Genomic DNA, 19,866 nt, shown 5'->3' with positions numbered 1-19,866 from the left:
GCCTGGGTGGCTCAGTCGTTAAGCGTCTGCCTTCGGCTCAGGTTATGATACCAGGGTCCTGGGATCGAGCCCCTCATTGGGCTCCCTGCTCAGTGGGAAGCCTGCTTCTCCCGCTCCCTCTGCCTGCCTCTCTGCCTACTTGTGCTCTTTATCTCTCTGTCAAATAAATAAAATCTTAAAAAAAAAAAAGAATTTTACTTTATCTGGGGCATCTGTGTGGCTCAGTCATTAAGCGTCTGCCTTTGGGTCAGGTCATGATCCCGGGGTCCTGGAATTGAGCCCTGCATCCGGCTCCCTGCTCCTCCCTCTCCCATTCCCCCTGCTTGTGTTCCCTCTCTTGCTGTCCCTCTGTCAAATAAATAAATAAAACCTTAAAAAAAAAGAATTTTACTTTATCTAATGGCTTTTTAGCACTATCTCTTTGCATTATGTTTTTAGTGTTTGCTCTAGGGGTTACAATAGACATACTTAACTTTTCACAATCCATGCAGAGTTAGTATCAGCGTACAGTGTAGAAGCTTTGCAACACCATAGGCCCATTCACCCCCAAACCTGTCTTTTACGCTATAATTGCTACATGCACTCAATCTACATATGTTATGAACCCTGTAAGACAACATTAAAATTTTTGCTTTAAGTAGTTTTATGTATTTTATTTTATTTAGTTAGTTATTTATTTTAAAGATTTTATTTATTTATTTGACAGACAGAGACACAGCAAGAGAGGGAACACAAGCAGGGGGGAGTCAGGGAGGGAGAAGCAGGCTTCCCGCGGAGCAGGGAGCCCGATGCGGGGCTCGATCCCAGGACCCTGGGATCATGGCCTGAGCCGAAGGCAGACGCTTAACGACTGAGCCACCCAGGCGCCCCTAAGTAGTTTTATGTATTTTAAAGAAATTAGGAGGAAAGGCAGTCTTTTATATTAACCTATATTAACCATTTTATATTAAATGATATTTATCATTTCCATTTTATTTCTTTCTGAAGATTCGAGTTTCCATTTGGTATTATTTCTCTTCAGCCTGAAGAATATCCTATAGCATTTCTCATAATGCAAATCTGCTGGTAACAAATTCTCTTAGTTTTTTTTTTTTTAAGATTTTATTTATTTATTTGACAGAGAGAGAGAGCATGAGAGCAGGAACACAAGCAGGGGGAGTGGAAGAGGGAGAAGCAGGCTTCCTGCCTAGCAGGGAGTCCGATATGGGATTCAATCCCAGGACCCTGGGATCACGACCCAAGCCGAAGGCAGATAATTAACGACTGAGCCACCCAGGCACCCCAAATTCTCTTAGTTTTTATATATATTAGGATATATATATATACACACACACACACACACATATACCCAAAAACTTATCTATATTGTTTTCATTCTTTTTTGTTTGTTGTTTTTTTCCCTATTTTTCTAATTTTATTGAGTTATGATTATCATTTGATAAATTGCATATAAAGTATACAATTTGATAAGTTTTCACATATGTATACACCCATGAAACCATCATCACAATCAAGGAAACATATTCATCATCTCCCAAAGTTTCCTTGCACCTCTTTGTAATACCTCTTCTCTATCCTCCTTTGCCCCCTCCCCATCCCCTAGCAACCATTGATATGCTTTCTGTTGCTATGGATTAATTTGCATGTTCTAAAATTTTATGTCAATGAAGAATGATTCAGCATGTATTCTTTTTCATATTGCTTCTTCAATCAGCATGATCATTTTGAATGTCACTCATGGTGTTACATGTATCAATAGTTCATTCTTCTTTACTGCTGAGTAGTTTTCTATTGTATGGATATACCATGTTTGTTTATCAAAATTGTTGATGGACATTTGGCTTGTTTTCAGTTTTTGGTGATTACAAATAAAGCTGCTATGAGTATTTGGCCCCACGTCTGTGTATGGACATGTGCTTTCATTTCTCTTGGGCAAATACCTAGTAGTGGAAAGGATGGTCATATGAAAAATGCATGTTTAACTTTTTAAACGTTAAAAACAGTTGCCAAATTGTTTTTCTAAGAGAACGTACCATTTCACAGGCTCACTAGCTGTGTGAGAGTCCCAAATGCCTGCCAAAAGTTAGTATTTTCAGTCTTTTAAATTTTAGCCATTTTGGTGGGTATGTAGTGGAATCTCATTATGATTTTATCACCTTCATTCATAAAGGATATTTTCACTAGATATAGAATTCTGGGTTGACAGGTTTATTTTTTTCTTTCAGAACTTTAAGATGATGTTCCTCTACCTCCTTGCCTCCATCCTTCTGATGAGACGCCCACAATCATTTCAGTTGTTGCTCCCTTATATGTCTTCCCCTATCTTTCTCTGAGCACTTTCAGTTTGTTCGTTTGTTTGCTTTTTTTTTTTTTTTACAAGATTTATTTATTTTTTTATGGGGGGGGCTGGGGGAGGGGGTAGAGGGAGAGACAGAATCTCTAGCAGACAACCCGCTGAGTGCGGAGCTCAACGTGGGTCTCAGTCTCACAACCCTGAGATCATGACCTGAGCCAGAATCAAGAGTCAGATGCTTAACCAACTGAGTCACCCAGGCACCCCTAAAAAAATGTTTTTAAAGCACAACACCAACTACAAAAAGCAGATGGTACTAAAAAAAACAGAGATAACATAGCAATAATTTAAAAGATACTATACTAATTTTTTTTCCACTTTCCCAAACTTTATTAAAGAAAAAGCAATGATGGTAAATCTCAAGAACATAGTCAATTTTCTAGGATTTTTCCCTTGAAAATGTGACATTTGATTTCCAAACACATGCCAGAGTGTACATGGTTCCCAATTGTACTAAGTAGGTGAGAAGCTGAAATCCTAAAATGTTCATCTTCCAATTTTCCCCAGTCTGTGGTCTGTCTTTGGATCAGCAATAATTGCTTGAAAAGCTACTATGGCTTCATTAATTTTTGTCTGTAGCTCTCTGAGCTCTTCTATATGCAGCAATCTCAGAATTTGAGCAGCTTCATTAAGAACTGCATCTCCTGTGTCAAAACCAAGAATATGGGGCGCCTGGGTGGCTCAGTTGGTTAAGCAACTGCCTTCGGCTCAGGTCATGATCCTGGAGTCCCCAGATCGAGTCCCGCATCGGGCTCCCTGCTCGGCAGGGAGTCTGCTTCTCCCTCTGACCCTCTTCCCTCTCGTGCTCTCTGTCTCTCATTCTCCCTCTCTCAAATAAATAAATAAAATCTTTAAAAAAAAAAAACAAAACCAAGAATATGTTTGTCTAAAGCAACAAGCAAGCCCTCTTTCGTTTGATTTGCTTTAGCAACTGCATCCTGGGTCAGGCGCTCCTGGACCAAAATGCGAATTGCCTTAAGCATTACCAGGTAATCATCATGAGGCTGAATATGAAGGTTAGCCAAAGCCATTACACCAGCCTTAAAATCAGGATTATTTACATCCAAGTTGATCAATGGCTCTGCATTTTTAGCTGCATTGTCAGCATTTTTTGTATTATCAGGTACCAAGTCCTTGTATTTATCAGCATTATCTCCATATTCAAGTCTAACAGCTAAACCAAGAAGCCAGTCAATTGCTTCTTGTCGATCTTGAATCTTGAAAGGAGTTAACATATTTGAGATAGTTTTCAAAGAACTTGGGCCAGTCACTGCTGTGGATGTTTTTTAAATTACCTCTGTCTTCAATCTTGTAGTGTCTGATTTTCTGGTCTTCAAGCCAAACAATAAAGTTTCTAAACTCTGTTTCATCTTTGCAGTTGAAGCCAGCCGGGTTGTGGTAGTGGAGGGCCGTCAGCTTGCGTCGGGACATGGTCCCCGCGTCTTGCTCTGGTCCCCCAGGCTTCGGCCAGGAGAGGAAAGGCCTATACTAATTTTTTTAAAGGATGCAGGACATTTAATCTTAGAAAAGTACAAAGATATGACAGGGCTTTAGAATTAGGGGTGATGGTTTATGCTGCCTTTAATTTTAAGAAATCCTAGTTAAAGAAAAACTGTTAAACATTTCTAACTTCACAATTATTCAAAACGTGGCATCTTTAAGATTCCAGAAAAGGGCCTATGAGAAAAATTAGTAAGCAAATCTAAAATGCAGGGACATTAAACACAGAACTGAAAACAAGGTAATTGTGGCATTTTCTTGGAAAAGAAACTTCAGTCTATGACAAGATTCCAGTTAATGAGGACGCTCAAATAAAAAAAATTAAATAACATCACATTCTGCATGGAGCACTGGGTGTTATATGCAAACAATGAATCATGGAACACTACATCAAAAATTAATGATGTGGGACGCCTGGGTGGCTCAGTCGGTTGGGCGTCTGCCTTTGGCTCAGGTCATGATCCCAGGGTCCTGGGATCGAGTCCTACATTGGGCTCCTTGCTGGGCGAGGAGCCTGCTTCTCCCTCTGCCTGCCTCTGTCTCTCTTTCTCTGATAAATAAATAAAATCTTTAAAAAAATTAATGATGTAATGTATGGTGATTAACATAACATAATAAAAAGATTTTTTTAGGGCGCCTGGGTGGCTCAGTTGGTTAAGTGACTGCCTTCGGCTCAGGTCATGATCCTGGAGTCCCGGGATCGAGTCCCATGTCGGGCTCCTTGCTCAGCAGGGAGTCTGCTTCTCTCTCTGACCCTCTTCCCTCTCGTGCTATTTCTCATTCTCTCTCTCAAATAAACAAATAAATAAAATCTTTAAAAAAAAAAGATTTTTTTAAAAGAAAAGAAAAAATAAAATAACAAGCAACAATTAAGATTTATTGAATGCTTACCAGGTGCTGAGGCACTGCGTTAAGTACTTTACATTGATTGACTTATTTAATCTTCACCACAATCCTCTGGGGCAGATATTATTTATTACTGTCTGCACTTTATAGATACGAAATCTGAGGCTTAAAGAGGTTAGATCACTTGCCAAATATCCCCATGCTAGCAGTGGGAGAGCCAACAGGGATTTGAGTGAAAGCTTTCTGACTTCAGAGCTGCCTCCCTCCGAAAGTGCTATACATTATAGACAATGGGTAAAAACAAACAAAAAGGAAAAAACAAACAACTCCCTGACAATTACTGTTCTAACCTGGTGAAAAAAAACATTTTCTTATCTAATTTTCGTAGCAGCCTTATGTAGTAGGTGTTATCATCTTTTTTTAAATCTTTTTAAAAGATTTTATTTATTTATTTGAGAGAGAGAATGAGAGAGAGAGAGAGAGGGAGCATGAGAGGGGGAGGGTCAGAGGGAGAAGCAGACTCCCTGCTGAGCAGAGAGCCCGCCGCGGGACTTGATCCTGGGACTCCAGGATCATGACCTAAACCGGCCAACTGAGTCACCCGGGCGCCCTATCATCTTCTTTTTTATAGCTGAGAGAGCTGAAGCTTAAAGAAACCAAATACCTTGCCCAGAGCCACACATTCAGTAAGGGATGGATGCCAGACTGGGACCCACATCTGTCTCTGAAGCCCCAATATTCTACACAGGTTCCTCAGGGGCCTCAGTGAATACCAAACAGTTTTATCTCCATCTCTGCTCCTATCTGCAGAGGAGCAAACTCTTCCTCCCACCTTCTCTTCTAAGGCAGTCAGCCAAAACACACCCTCCCCACCCCATGGCTTCCTTCACTGGCTGATTACCATAGCTCCTAACCAACCAAGGTGAGACTCGGCTGAGAAACTTTCCCTGCTGCTGTCCTCTTCCCCTCCCCCAGTCTGAGTCCCTTGTGGATGCTCGCTCGCGGAAAGCACCTTAGGTTTTCCTGGTTCCAGCATTCACGTTCCCCTGGAGTCAACACTGTTAGTGTCCCCTCTCCCTTCCTGTCCAGGGCTCTGCCGAACACACTATCCAACAGTGATTGTTTTCTTATCTCCTCAGTGTCTAGCTAAGTGCCTGGCACACAGTTTATGCTCCGTGAATGCTCGATGGATGGATGAATAAAAACTGACCTCTGAAGTCCTCTACAATTACCAACATACAATGAACGCCATAATTCAAAAGTCCCTGCCATACAGTGTGTGTCATACGTATTGGTGAATCTATATAGTTCTTTTTTTTTTTTTTTAAGATTGTATTTATTTATTTGACAGAGAGAGACACAGTGAGAGAGGGAACACAAGCAGGGGAAGTGGGAGAGGGAGAAGCAGGCTTCCCCGTGGAGCGGGGAGCCCGATGCGGGGCTCGATCCCAGGACCCTGGGATCATGACCTGAGTCGAAGGCAGACGCTTAATGACTGAGCCACCCAGGCACCCCTATATAGTTCTAATATTTAAATGAAATGGACCAAATAGTACTCATTAGGTTGACTAGACATGGGTAAATTTGAACAGATTTTTCTTGTTTTTTGAAAGAGTTAATGATTATTTACTAATTATAATGAGCATTTACATTTGTAAAAATAGTCTGCATCTTCAGATACATTATCTCATTTAATCCTTATGATCAGTTCTTTTTTTAAATATTTTATTTATTTGAGAGAGAGAGAGAGAGCACAAGCAGGAGTGGGGAAGGGTCAGAGGGAGCAGACTCCCCGCTGAGCAGGAAGCCCAGGACCCTGGGATCATGACCTTAGCCAAAGGTAGCCGCTTAACCGCTGAGCCATCCAGGTCCCCCTCTTATGAACAGTTATGTGAAATAGGTATTAGATACTGTATGATAGCATAATGAGCTCAAAGGTGATGTATTCAAGATCATACAACTAATAAAATTGCTAGGAATAGACTCCAGCTCTTTAGTCCAGTGTTCTTTTCACTATGTTACCTATGAAGACATAGACATACTGAAAGTGAATATTGCCCATAAAATGCAGATTCACAAAAAATAGTGAGTGAGGGAAGATTATCCTTTCCTTCATACTGATAGAGCATTTATTCTGGTGGGCACTGGTCTTAGAATCATGAAAGCAGTCGTAGAAATATCTTTAGTTAATTTTCCTGGCATAGTCTTCAGACTTTCTTTAAACCGATTATAAAAAAAAAAGAGTAACATTTCACTGTATAACATCTGTACAATGTTTTACCATGTACATGTATCAGCTATTTCAAAATTTTTACAAATAAAAAGATTCTAGTAAGTTAATATTCTTTACTGAGTCAAGTGAGTGTCATAACGCATACCAACTGAGGGCAGGTGTTCTCCTGCCCTCAGCTGCTTCTAGAAACACCATCTTTACTAGATAATTGAATGCCCCCGTATATTTTCATGTCTTTGCGTATAAGAATTGTGAGGTGCATACTAAATATAAATAACAAACAGACTAATGTTACAAATGCACTGAGAAACCAAGAACTGCTGGCTACCACAAATCTGTAAGCAGCAGATCAAGGACTGAATCCTTGATTTTCTGACTCCAAAGCCACTGCTATTTTCCTTTTCTAGGCTGCCTAGACCTGCTCCTGAAAGTTACAACCAGCCCTCTGGTCAGATTACGGGGTTTCCAAGGTTCCTTTGCTGGGCCCTAAAGTACTCATAAGATCTGCAAGATGTATTAAGTGAAAGAAGCAATGTAGTAGAGGTGCCTGGGTGGCTCAGTGGGTTAAGTGACTGCCTTCAGCTCAGGTCATGATCCCAGGGTCCTGGAATCGAGCCCCTCATCGGGCTCCCCGCTTGGTGGGAAGCCTGCTTCTCTCTCTCCCACTTGTGTTCCCCCTCTCTCTCTCTGTCAATTAAATAAATAAAATCTTAAAAAAAAAAAGCAATGTGATATATTTTATCACTTTGTGCCAAAAAGTGAAACTTTTTTCAAGATTTTTAAAATTTTGTTTTAGTTCCAGTGTAGTTTACATAGTACAATATAGTGATCTAACAGTTCCATACATCACCTGGTGCTCATCAAGATAAGTCTACTCTTAATCCCCTTTCCCTATTTCCCCTACCCCCCCACCCACCTCGCCTCTGGTGACCATCTGTTTGTTCTCTATAGTTAAGAGTCTGCTTTTTGGTTTGTCTCTTTTTCTTCCTTTGTTTCCTTGTTTTCTTTTGTTTTAGTTTAATATTTTTTATTATGTTATGTTAATCACCATACATTACATCATTAGTTTTTGATGTAGTGTTTAAAAAGAATGTATGTTTGCATTTGCTTATTATGCATTCACTATCAGTTGCCTACAGGCTCCCCATCTGTGAAATGCTGGTGATGGGATTTCATTAAATATTGCAAATATTAGAACAGTGCCTGGCTCATGGAAATACCATTTTACTTGGATTCTCAATCCAAATAATTTCTTGGCTTAATCATATTCTAAAATACCCCTTTAAAGATCTTTTTTTTTTTACTGGCACTGGCAAGATGAAAACGCGGCAAGCCACAGCAAAATGTAATTACTTAAAGCTGCTTTAAATTAGGCCCAATAGCAGAGTGATTAGCCAATACGGAAAGATGTTTGGTGAACCACAATTACAGATATCAAAGAACTATTGCAGTTCACCCTTTTACTAAGTTAATAACTAAAATCCTTCCCCCCCCCACAAAAGGGGTCATGCAGATGTTTACTACAATGTATTTTAACAGTTTGCTACTCTAAATGGTATGAACAACTTTAAGGGAAATCTCAAACAAAATATGACCTCAGATTACAACCCCAAAATACATTTACAAGTCTCAACAATGTTACTGTTACCATTTTAAGTTAGTAAAAGGCACACCGTATCTGCTGTAAAGTCGTGGGGAGAAAAACTGCATTAGGGTTATGTTCAAAACACAGGGGCTAGGGAACAGGGCTTTTTAAAAAACAGAGTATTTGCCTCAGTGGCCTCTAAAAAGAGGCCATGCCAAGGTGACGAAAACCGACCCCCACCCTGAGCCACGTGGGGTTTTCTGTCTCCTCCTACGCGCTTTCTTCCGCAGAGGACCCAAGAAAGTGACCTCAAGGTGGGGGCGTGCCCGGGGGCGGGCTGGGGTGGCCTCGGTGCTGCGGAGACCCGAACCCGGGGGTCCCGGCCTGCCTATAGGTGTCCCAGCGCACCACTAGCGCGGGTCGCTCGGCCCCAAGAGTGGGCGCCCGGGAAAGGCGGCCGAGTGTCCTCCTCGTCGCCTGGGACCGCCGCATACTGCCGGCGCCGCCCCAGTCCCCCTTACTCTGAATCTGGGTGCGCCCGGAGCCGCGCGCGACTTCCCCGGGACTCGCGGTCTCCTTGCGCTCTGACCCCGACCAAGACCAGAGGGGGACCTCTGCCCTCTGAGAAAAGGCTTGTGGCTAGTATCTAAATCTAATTCACAATATGGCTCGAGATACCCCCACCCCTCAAAAGTCTGGACCATTATCGAAACATGAGTAAGAGCAACTAGTCAGTGGTGCCCAGTAGGTTACTTAGATATAAATCAGGGAATTATGTATAGTTTTGCTTTTTCTTAGGTTCTATTTTTAAAAAGGATTCTCTATAAGGTATTATTCTTTATATGCTCATCTGCAGACCTTGGAGAAAACTTGCTTACAATCTGGGATGGCTTTGGAGTCCTGCTTTAATTTTCCTTTCTCTTCTGGGCATAATAATGCAAGTCCGACTGTCTTTATTTGCTCCTGGAACATTCTTGGACCATTTTGTTACTTTATTTGGAATATTGGATTATTTTTTTCACCATCCAAAAGAGCTGTAAGGAGGAAGTACTAGAAAAATTAAAAGGTGAGATTTGAATCAGGAGTTGTAGTTTTTATAAGCTCCTGTGGAAATGTTTGTGCGCATCTATTAAAGAATTCCAGTGTCCAGCATAGTGCTGAATATACACATATCTATAAAAATTACTGTTAGGGGCGCATTCGGCTCAGGTCGTGATCCCAGAGTCCTGGGATCCAGTCCCACATCAGGCTCCCAGCTCAGGGGAGAGTCTGCTTCTCCTTCCTTCTCCCTCTGCCCTTCTACCTGCTCCTTCTCTCTCTCTTACTCACTCTCTCTCAAATAAATAAATAAAATATTAAAAAAAAATTACTGTTAGAATATAGTAGGTCCCTATTTTCAAACAATAATTCAACTGAAAGTACACATATCTCCAGTTATTACAATTTTAGGATTGTATAAAAGTACTTAAGTTTGCAACGTCACATTTTAATGAATTGTGCAGATTTCACAGAGGTCACTTTTCTCACTTTTATCGAGTGGAAATCATCTTTGATACTTTTCCCTCTCACCAACATCCACTTTCATTTTGACTTTTCTTTCTTAGATTAGATGTTAACTACAATTTTGGATTCCATGTAAAGCTTTCAAGTACTCAGCTTTTAGTCTTCTTCAGTCTTTGCTTCCCTCCTCATGTCACTTAACCATTTCTTTACATTTTCAAAAATTTGCTATTCCTGTTAAAATATTTATATGACCTAGTATTATTTCCAATAATGTTCAAACCTAAACCATTTGAGGCTTGCTCAAGAAGGCCTGGGAGGGGCGCCTGGGTGGCTCAGTCGTTGGGCATCTGCCTTTGGCTCCGGTGGTGATCCCAGGGTTCTGGGATCAAGCCCCACATCGGGCTCCCTGCTCGGCGGGAGGCCTGCTTCTCCCTCTCCCACTCCCCCTGCTTGTGTTCCTGCTCTTGCTGTCAAATAAACAAATAAAATCTTAAAAAAAAAAAAGAAGGCCTGGGAAATAATAAATCTAGTGTGGCATCCTAATCTTAATCTGACATAACACAGTGTGCAGTTCATATTACTATGATGTACAAATATGACTGTGGGAATCTAGTTTCAAAGAGAACAGTTATATTTCCAAGGAAATAAACAAGAGCAGAGGTATTTGCATTCTTCTATTGGTAGTGCCTGATTTTAACTGGTATCTTACATTTTTATTATATTACAAACATTGACTAGCATATCAAGATGATTTTATTCCACATGTATATGACTGGGTAAGGGCACTAGGAAAATGCAATGTGACAAAAGAATTTATGAAAGGAAAGCTAGAAATATAGACATAGAAAGGGCTTTTTTGCTGGAAAAAGATTAGTTATATGAATTTCTAAGGAAACTTAAATATGGCCTAGTTTCTTTCATGAAAACTCAAAGTTAAAAAGAGAAGGCTAGAAACCTGCTAATGAAGAAATTAAAAAAAAAACTTAATTTTAGATGTTTATATCTAAAAGAGTGGTAAAACAAAAAGATATAGGAAGGTTATTCTGAAAGACTTATTTCATTTACAAAGAAAAAAAGGATTTGGGTTGTGAGAAGTTAACTGAAAGCTAGGACTAGAACTGTATTCTACAATGAAATAGAAAGTAAGTAAGCACCATACAAGTTTGCCTTTAACTGCTTCCCAGTTGTTTTATAGTTTTCCTCTTCCAATTTGATTGTAGGTTCCTCTCCAAAAGGAAGTATTTCTTTTGTACATGCCACAGAACTTCACTTAGCCCTGGACACATAGTAGGTTTCAAGCATTTGTTAATAGATTGGCTGGAGGAGTTGCAGTGATGTTCCACACATGGAAGAGACATACTGACAGAGTAACTAGCTCATTAAAAATAAAAGTTCTTTCTTGAAAGGAGTATTTTTCAGTCTGCCCTGATTGTCAACCAAAAAGGCCTTATCTGGTTTCACTCTCGATTTATGTTAAAATTTAGTTAAAATCAAAGGGACGACAGAAAATGAATCCATTTATTTAAATGGATAGGCCACTTTTTAGAAGCAGTGATTTCACAGCAAGTGTTGAGGATAGGAAATTGGGTGGATAAGCTTGCTGATGCTGTAGATCTTAGTTTCTGTATGAGATCATGTGGAAAGACTGAATTTGAAAAATTCTTTTTAGGTCTCTCATCCTAGCAATCAAATGAGTGTACACTGGAAAGACAATGTACCACGAAGAGTAGACGCACACACGGTCTTTTTATAGCGTAATAAAACTAGAGTTAAAAAGCAAACTGTGGGATTGAAATCTAATCTAAATTGAAAAACCAGACGTCTGGAGTACCATATGGGGTGAACGTGTGATACGGGCTTCGATAAAAGCAACGGGCTTTTAATGGAACAAACGAAGAGGCCAGCCCAAGAGCATATTCGTCCTGGTCACGGCCACCAACTTGAAACCATTACGGATTTTCGGGCTGTGAAGGTGGCCCTTTGCGTCGTCCGACCCCCCTCTGCCGTGAGTGCCGGGGCCTTGTACGCCTCTCCAGCCCGGAGGGGATCTGAAGGCAGGGACCGGGGAGGAGCCAGCCCGGGGCGGACCTGCGACGAGCGGAGGAAGCGGCTCAAAGGGGCTGTCCCAGACCTTCGGGAGAACTAGGCTAAGAACTGGAGGTACATGGCCAAGGGAAAACATACTCCAACCTCCACACCACCTTTGCAGTTAAACCAGGAATCGTACAGAGGATTCTGTACTTCCTCGCCGGGCCGCCTCCTCGCCGCCCGCCCCCCGCCCCTCCCAGCTGGAGCTGAGAGTAATTCATACAAAGGAGGACTCGCCTCTGCCTGGGGGAATCCCAGGGACCGTCGTTAAACTCTCGCTAACCTAGAACCGAGGGATCGCTGGTCCCCGCCTCCTCACTCACTTGCTCTCGTCGTCATCGGGGTCGAGAGGAGCATGCGCGAGGCGATGTGTGCTCTTCAGTGGGCTGAGCGTACATCGCCCACGGTCCCCGAGAAGTAGGGGGAGGGGACGGCGATTGAACCAGTGCCTGATGGAGTTGGCGCGGGGTAAACTGGGAAAGTGGTGTCGTGTGCTGGCTCCGCCCCCTTCCCCGAGGGTGGGGGAGGACCGTATATAAGTGCCGCAGCCGCCTTGAACGTTCTTTTTCGCAACGGGTTTGCCGCCAGAACACAGGTGAGTGCCGGGTGTGGTTTCCGCGGGCCTGGCCTCTTTGAGCCGGCTGCGGCCCTCGCGTGCCTTTTACAACTGCCGCGCCACCCAGCCACTTTACGATGTTCTTGACCCCGAATTTCGGGTTGTGAGTAGGTGGGAAGGTTCGAGGCCTTGCCCTTTTAGGACTCCCTTCGCCTCGTGGTTGGTTTGAGGCCTGGCTTGGGTGCTGTGGCGGCCGCGTGCGAATTCCGCCGCACCTTACCTTATTGCCTGCCCTTTTAACAGTCGTTTAAGTCTCGAAACAACTGAACAGTCAAAAAAAAAAACCCGCTATGATTTTCTCCGTCGACAAAATTTAGCGGAGGTTGGTCAGGATTGCCACAGGGTGGGTTTTTTTTTTTTGCGGTCGTCGGGTTCTTGGGGTTGTGGGCCCGCCGCGAGGCGCGGAGGGCGACGGCGAGGCCCACTCGTCCCGGCGCACATGTCCGACGAGCCGCGGGGGGCTCACGAGCCGTGGCCACCGAGTCGGACGCGGGAGAGTCCCGTGGAGTGGGCCGGGCGGCTTTGGTGTCCAGCCTCGCGCCGCGATATACCATCCCATCCCGGGCGGGGAGGCCGGCCCCGCTCGGCACCAGTTGCGTGCGCGGAAAGATGGCCGCTCTCCGGCCCTGCTGCAGGGAGCTCAAAATGGAGGACGCGGCGGCCCGGGAGAGCGGGGCGGGTGAGTCACCCACACAAAGGAAAAGGGCCTTTCCCTCTTAGGCCGCTGCTTCCTGTGACCCCACGGTGTACTGGGCGCCGTCTTGGCACCTTCATTTCTTCTCGGCGTCTTGGAAGCAGGCCTTTCTCAGGGGGGAGGGGATTTTATGCGGTGGAGTTAACCCCATGCTTAGTGGGTGGAGACGAGAGTTGGGCCAGCTTGGCGCTGGTTGTAATTCTCCTTGGAATTCGCCCTATGCGAGTTCGGGTCGTGGCTTATTCTCAAAAGTCTGTGGGACGGTAGTTGTAAAAGGATTTTTTTCCCCTTAAATTTAGGTGTCGTGAAAACCACCGCTCAACCTAAACCAAAATGGGAAAGGAAAAGACTCACATCAACATCGTCGTCATTGGACACGTAGATTCGGGCAAGTCTACCACTACTGGTCATCTGATCTACAAATGTGGTGGGATCGACAAAAGAACTATTGAAAAATTTGAGAAGGAGGCTGCTGAGGTAGGTAAAACAGAGTAATGAGATAGGTAGTTCAGAGTGTTACCATCCCCAAAACTAGTCACTAGTTTATATCTGAATGTCCTACATAAGGGGGAATAAACTAGTGCTTACTGTTGGGTATCTATAACTTTGGGAACTAAGTTAAAGCCACCTAACAGGTGTAAAGTGGAATTCAGCGTTTCTGCTTAAGTGGGAGTAAGGAATTTCGAAGTTTGATCATGTTTTAGTTACCAAGTAACCATTTTTAATCCTTACAGATGGGAAAGGGCTCCTTCAAGTATGCCTGGGTCTTGGATAAACTGAAAGCTGAACGTGAACGTGGTATCACCATTGATATCTCCCTGTGGAAATTCGAGACCAGCAAGTATTACGTGACCATCATTGATGCCCCAGGACACAGAGACTTTATCAAAAACATGATTACAGGCACATCTCAGGTTTGTAGGATTAATAACTTAAAATAATTGTAGGCTTGCATTTGCATCAGAAAAGGGGTGAGTTCATTCTTTTGAAGAACATTTAACAGGATAGGTCTTGTTGTCTTTTAAAGGCTGACTGTGCTGTCCTGATTGTTGCTGCTGGTGTTGGTGAATTTGAAGCCGGTATCTCCAAGAATGGGCAGACCCGTGAGCATGCCCTTCTGGCTTACACACTGGGTGTAAAACAACTAATTGTTGGTGTTAACAAGATGGATTCCACTGAGCCACCCTACAGCCAGAAGAGATACGAGGAAATCGTTAAGGAAGTCAGCACCTACATTAAGAAAATTGGCTACAACCCCGACACAGTAGCATTTGTGCCAATATCTGGTTGGAACGGTGACAACATGCTGGAGCCAAGTGCTAATGTAAGTGACTTCAAGACTTCTAGAGAGCGATGGAAGGGGCAGGTTTTGACACTTAACTGACAACCGTTTGAGGGATGCTAATGGACAATATTGTTTTAGATGCCTTGGTTCAAGGGATGGAAAGTAACCCGTAAAGATGGGAATGCCAGTGGAACCACACTGCTTGAAGCTCTGGATTGCATCCTGCCACCAACTCGTCCAACTGACAAGCCCTTGCGTCTGCCTCTCCAGGACGTCTACAAAATTGGTGGTAAGTTGAACATTACTATCAGAATGTAATTAGTGTGGGTTGCGGTACTGTTTTCACTTAAGGTACTTGACACCACACTTGTAAATATTTTAGGTATTGGTACTGTCCCTGTGGGCCGAGTCGAGACTGGTGTTCTTAAACCTGGGATGGTGGTCACCTTTGCTCCAGTCAATGTTACAACTGAAGTAAAATCTGTTGAAATGCACCATGAAGCTTTGAGTGAGGCTCTTCCTGGGGACAATGTGGGCTTCAATGTCAAGAACGTATCTGTCAAAGATGTTCGTCGTGGCAATGTGGCTGGTGACAGCAAAAATGACCCACCAATGGAAGCAGCTGGCTTCACGGCTCAGGTAACACTTTAAAGTGGCAGTGTTCTCAACTTAACTGCCAGACTCCTGCCTTTTGAGATTTATTAAATGCAAATCTTTCCTCCAAGGTGATTATCCTGAACCATCCAGGCCAAATCAGTGCTGGATATGCACCTGTGCTGGATTGTCACACGGCTCACATTGCTTGCAAGTTTGCTGAGCTGAAGGAGAAAATAGATCGTCGATCTGGAAAAAAGCTGGAAGATGGTCCCAAGTTCTTGAAATCTGGTGATGCTGCCATTGTTGATATGGTTCCTGGCAAGCCTATGTGTGTTGAGAGCTTCTCTGACTATCCTCCTCTGGGTAAGGATGACTTTGAGTGTAATTAGGAAATCACAAGTTAGAAAATAGTGCTTGTGTGGAGAGTTTCTGATGGTCTAAAATTTGTTTTAATAGGCCGTTTTGCTGTTCGTGACATGAGACAGACGGTTGCTGTGGGTGTCATCAAAGCAGTGGACAAGAAGGCAGCTGGAGCTGGCAAGGTCACCAAGTCTGCCCAGAAAGCTCAGAAGGCTAAATGAATATTATCCCCAATACCTGCCACCCCAGTCTTAATCAGTGGTGGAAGAACGGTCTCAGAACTGTTTGTGTCAATTGGCCATTTAAGTTTAATAGTAAAAGACTGGTTAATGATAACAATGCATCGTAAAACCTTCAGAAGGAAAGGAGAATGTTTTGTGGACCATGTTTTTTTTGTGTGTGTGTGGCAGTTTTAAGTTATTAGTTTTTAAAATCAGTACTTTTTAATGGAAACAACTTGACCAAAAATCTGTCACAGAATTTTGAGACCCATTAAAACAAAAGTTTAATGAGAAACCTGTGTCTTCTTTTGGTCAACACTGTAACCTTTTGTATAGTACTATTCAGGTAAAAGTAGGTGTTGCACAGACCCTATTTCTAATGTTAAAATATGCTGAAACTTAAATTTGGGTTAACATTTTTTTCATGGGTGGGAACTTGAGCATTTTCACCTTTTCTGAGGGAAAGAAACTCTTAATAGTAAAAAGCTATGGGGAAAAGGGGTCTGGTGCAACACAGAACAGGTAAGCAAAGAGTAACACCAAGGTAGTTACAAAACAGGTTAAATTCTGTAATACCAAAGTCTATTATGTTGCATATGAGACTTGTATTATGTCACATGCAGTAAACTTGATATATTGTCACACTTTTAGTTTCCCAGTTAATTGGAATGCTTTGTCACATAAATACTGGAATAGTTTGAAGTACCCTAAAACAGCCATTAAATAATACTTTACCTAATAGAGTTAATTGTATCTAGGTTGTAGGAGAAAAAAGTCTACTGAAAGTTTACTGTCAGTTAACTAGAAATCCACTAAGATAGGAATTTTCATCTTTAAAGAGCAAGGTTAGGTGAAGGATCATTATGCACTGGATTATTAACCAAGGTTTGAAGAGGTGCAGTGGGAAATGAGAGGACCCATTTTGGACTTGAGTGTTGGGTAAGCTTTGTTTTCAGTTTGGAAATGTTTTGGAGGTCTAGCTAAGTGTCACTCCAAAAACTAGCAATAGGGAATATTGAAAAATGATAGTTGAACAGGATGAAGAGCTCTTTAAAAAGAACTTACTTCAGTGTTCGGTAAATTTAATAGTATTTGGGCAAAAACCATCTAATCCTTGGCTTTGGATAGCTGGCAAATCTCTCAGAACACTGGTGCATTTGATAATCTTTACCCTTTGAACATTAATTCCCTGAACAGGCTTTTGCTTATAAAAAGTTTATCAGGCAAAAAGTACACAGGATGTGTCCTATTTTATAAGGTGAACAATGCTAAGGGAAATAATCCGTAGGTGAGGAAGGACTGCAGTTGAGAAAATTCTCATTGAGATCTAAGTTAGGTAAAATGGTCTTAACGGTACTACCAGGGGCACTGATGAGGTCTGTAAAGCTTAAGATTTTGTCCACAACTTAAATTTTTCACTTATTTGAACAAATGTGCTTACTGTTAAGGGTTAGAGAAGATGATCTAGTAGGTAAGGTTCTTAAAAATAATCAATAAATGGTAGCTGGCATAAACAGTTTTGAACTGTAATGTTTGCTGTAAGGGATTTGTTCCACCCCCCTAGAACTCAAAACTGCGGAAAATTGCTCCCACTAAGGGGAAGGGTAGGGGGAGAGGGATAGTGTCCAGAGAAGCTTCAGTTGGCTAGTTGGGATGCTTAACTCCGTAGAATCCAATACAGATATGCCATTGTCTGGTTTGAGCACCACCTACTGGTGGTCACTACAAATTAGTTTGAAACCTGAACTTAAAAGTTAAGGATAAACCTGAGTTTTTATTTGAAAGTGCATGAAAGGGAGTAGGGTCAGAGGGAGAAGCAGACTCCCTACTGGGCAGGGAGCCTGATGTGGGACAATCCTGGGACTCCGGGTGATGACCTGAGCCAAAGGCAGTTGCTTAACTGACCCACCCAGGGGCCCCTCTGCTGAGTTTCATATACTAATTGCATTTTGTGTTTGAATTGAGTAAAATTAGTTTTTATAAGACCAGAATGCTTCAAACTGGTGTTGACCTTTGTTTTAAATTGGCAAGCTGTTAAATTACCCATGTTTGTAAGGAATCTCAGATGGGAGCTTGTTGAAATTTGTCCCAGGAATTCTGGTGTGATTTCAGAATATGAAATGGGAAAGGCTTTCTGGTTCAGGAGTTAAAACAGATTGTAAGTAGGGCATATCTGATTTTTTTTTAATCTGGTTATTCATCCAATGCCCAGAATAGGTAGTCAATGTTTTCAGCTAGATCAGAACTCAATTGTATACCATTTTAACACTTGGTCATTTACCTTCTAGGAGCATTCTGTCCAGTAACGGTTATTGGCTGTACAAATGGTACAGAGTCCTTGACTTTAAGTAGAGCTTAGTATGGGGTGTAAAAACTGATAAATATTACAAAAGCTGTATTTTTATGTGTATTTACATTGATTTACCTTATTAACCTTTTTTGCTGAGTTGAGCATAGAGCTCAACCCAAAACTTTGTGGCCATAGTAGTCGCAATACCTGAAATGGAGAAAAAGGGTGACAACTAATTTCTTGTGTGTTAATGTGGCTTTACATATGGTTTAGATTGGTACTCAAAATGTTTAGTTCATTATCACAAAATGCAGAAATAGATTCAGTCAATCGAAAGTTAAGATGCCATTCTGGAGTTAACCTGTAGCCTCCAGGGAGTGAGCAGTGAGATCTAGGTCGTGCAAGGGAGGGGTGCATGATGTTTTGGATGAGGAGTAAGACCTGTTTTCCCCTTTCTTTACCTTCCTGAAGCTTGTTTTCCTGATGTTTTATCACAATGTCTTTAGATTTTTTTTTAAGAGATTTTATTTCTTGGAGAATGAGATAGAGGGAGTATGAGATGGGGGAGGGTCAGAGGGAGAAGCAGACTCCCTGCTGAGCAGGGAACCCGATGCAGGACTTGATCCCGGGATTCCAGGATCATGACCTGAGCCGAAGGCAGACGTTTAACCAACTTAGCCACCCAGGCGCCCCTATCATGTCATTTTTCACTACCAACCCATAGGTTCTTTTTCATCTAGGTGGTATCAAAGTCCCCTCCATTATTTGCAAGTCTCTGGGAATTTCCTTGCCTTGAAACTGCCACATGTTTCCTGAAAGGTAGTTGACCCATGATCCAATGGAAATTTTTGAGAGGGACCATATGATTTTTACCCTTTTGTTTTCTAAACAGGACCTAAATGTGATGTCCATTAGTCACTAGTAAAAATGAGTCAAATAAGGAAAATGGCATTGACTTTGGACTGCCCTTAAAGGGGCCCATGGGTATCTTAAGAGTTTAGAGCTCTGGTTTCTGTGAGAGAGATCTCATGATAAAGATAATGCTAAGTTAAGTTAACATTAAAATTACTTCCCAAGTAAGCAAGAAATATTAGGAAACTTTTACTAAGCAATTTAAAGGGTTTTCCTTACTTATTAAGATATTTACATACAGTTAAAATTCACCCTTTTACACCATTCTGTAATTTTTTTTAAGGTTTTATTTGAGGGGTGCCTAGGTGGCTCAGATCAGATGATTAAGCATCTGCCTTCGGCTCAGGTCATGATCCCAGGGTCCTGGGATGGAGCCCCTCATCGCTTTCCCTACTCAGGGCGGAGTCTGTTTCTCCCAGTACTGTTCCCCCTGCTTGTGCTGTCTTGCTCTCTGTCAAATAAAATCTTAAAAAGAAAATTTTCATTTGAGAGAGCAGGGGGAGGGGCAAAGGGACAAGCAGACTCCCCACTGATCCCTGACCCAACCTGGAACTTGACCCCAGGACCCTGAGATCATGACCTGAGCCAAAGGCAGATGGTTTAACCAACTGAGCCACCCAAGCACCCTTAATTTTAAGTTTTGACGGATGGTTTACCATAATCAAGGTATAGAATAGTTCCATCTCCCTCCCCACCCCCCACCGAAATTACCCCTTGCCTCTTTGTAGTAAACCCACTATATCTGTAAGTCTTGGTAACCACTGATCTATTTTCTGTCCCTAT

General features: G+C 42.3%; 1 protein-coding gene, 1 long non-coding RNA gene and 1 pseudogene across 3 annotated transcripts in view; 1 reads left to right on the top strand and 2 right to left on the bottom strand.

The window, feature by feature from the left end:
• LOC141374818 (uncharacterized) overlaps window positions 1-12,563 on the bottom strand; it is a 23,295-nt gene extending 10,732 nt beyond the window's left edge. The window contains exon 1 of one of the 2 annotated variants that reach the window (XR_012381953.1): window positions 12,432-12,563. This is a non-coding gene — a long non-coding RNA (uncharacterized lncRNA). The remainder of the gene's footprint in view (window positions 1-12,431) is intronic. The other variant, XR_012381954.1, reaches the window with a different exon arrangement.
• Window positions 2,800-3,784, bottom strand: LOC112837874 (RNA transcription, translation and transport factor protein-like; annotated as a pseudogene).
• A 1,136-nt stretch (window positions 12,564-13,699) lies between the features above and the next one.
• EEF1A1 (eukaryotic translation elongation factor 1 alpha 1) lies at window positions 13,700-16,525 on the top strand. Its single transcript, XM_073905225.1, has 7 exons — window positions 13,700-13,895; window positions 14,153-14,332; window positions 14,446-14,742; window positions 14,842-14,992; window positions 15,086-15,342; window positions 15,429-15,663; window positions 15,757-16,525. Exons 1-7 carry the CDS (start codon window positions 13,752-13,754, stop codon window positions 15,879-15,881), a joined length of 1,389 nt encoding a protein of 462 aa, XP_073761326.1. The 5' UTR covers window positions 13,700-13,751; the 3' UTR covers window positions 15,882-16,525.
• Window positions 16,526-19,866: the final 3,341 nt, after the last annotated feature.

The sequence above is a fragment of the Callorhinus ursinus genome, unplaced genomic scaffold, assembly GCF_003265705.2.
Source record: "Callorhinus ursinus isolate GAN/ISIS: 27379988/994484 unplaced genomic scaffold, GSC_fseal_2.0 scaffold22, whole genome shotgun sequence".
NCBI classification, from domain to species: domain Eukaryota; kingdom Metazoa; phylum Chordata; class Mammalia; order Carnivora; family Otariidae; genus Callorhinus; species Callorhinus ursinus.
Note: the sequence above shows the minus strand (reverse complement) of the source record. Positions and strands in the feature narration are given on the sequence as shown.

What these genes read in the sequence shown, in the direction of transcription:
- EEF1A1 (XM_073905225.1), top strand. Translation starts at nt 13,752, where the DNA reads ATGGGAAAGGAAAAGACTCACATCAACATCGTCGTCATTGGACACGTA. An exon ending in TGCTGGAGCCAAGTGCTAAT is followed by an intron (nt 14,743 to 14,841) that starts GTAAGTGACTTC and finishes ATATTGTTTTAG; the next exon opens with ATGCCTTGGTTCAAGGGATG. An exon ending in CTCTGACTATCCTCCTCTGG is followed by an intron (nt 15,664 to 15,756) that starts GTAAGGATGACT and finishes TTGTTTTAATAG; the next exon opens with GCCGTTTTGCTGTTCGTGAC.